General features: G+C 50.4%; 1 protein-coding gene across 1 annotated transcript in view; it reads left to right on the forward strand.

Moving 5' to 3' along the window:
- The window catches only part of LOC119594377 (procollagen-lysine,2-oxoglutarate 5-dioxygenase 1-like), a 46,541-nt gene that overhangs the window by 42,627 nt on the left and 3,670 nt on the right, over nucleotides 1-244 (forward strand). The window contains 1 exon segment of the mRNA XM_037943438.1: nucleotides 40-144. Coding sequence (XP_037799366.1) covers nucleotides 40-144 — 105 coding nt within the window.

A 244-nucleotide genomic window follows, 5' to 3' on the forward strand; every position in this document is an offset into this window, starting at 1 on the left:
TCCGATACCACGAGGAACTGACGCGCCATCCTCCCCCAGCCGTGTCCCGACGTGTACTGGTTCCCGCTGTTCAAGGAGAGGTACGCGAAGGAGATGATCCAGACTTTCGAGGACTTTGGCGTGTGGTCCGAGGGAACTAATGATGTAAGTCATACACATGTACACTCACTCATATGGGCATTACGCGTACACATAGATATGTATATGCGCGTATACGGAGCATATATATACTAAGAAAGGCACG

Source organism: Penaeus monodon, chromosome 33 (genome assembly GCF_015228065.2).
Source record: "Penaeus monodon isolate SGIC_2016 chromosome 33, NSTDA_Pmon_1, whole genome shotgun sequence".
Taxonomy (NCBI): domain Eukaryota; kingdom Metazoa; phylum Arthropoda; class Malacostraca; order Decapoda; family Penaeidae; genus Penaeus; species Penaeus monodon.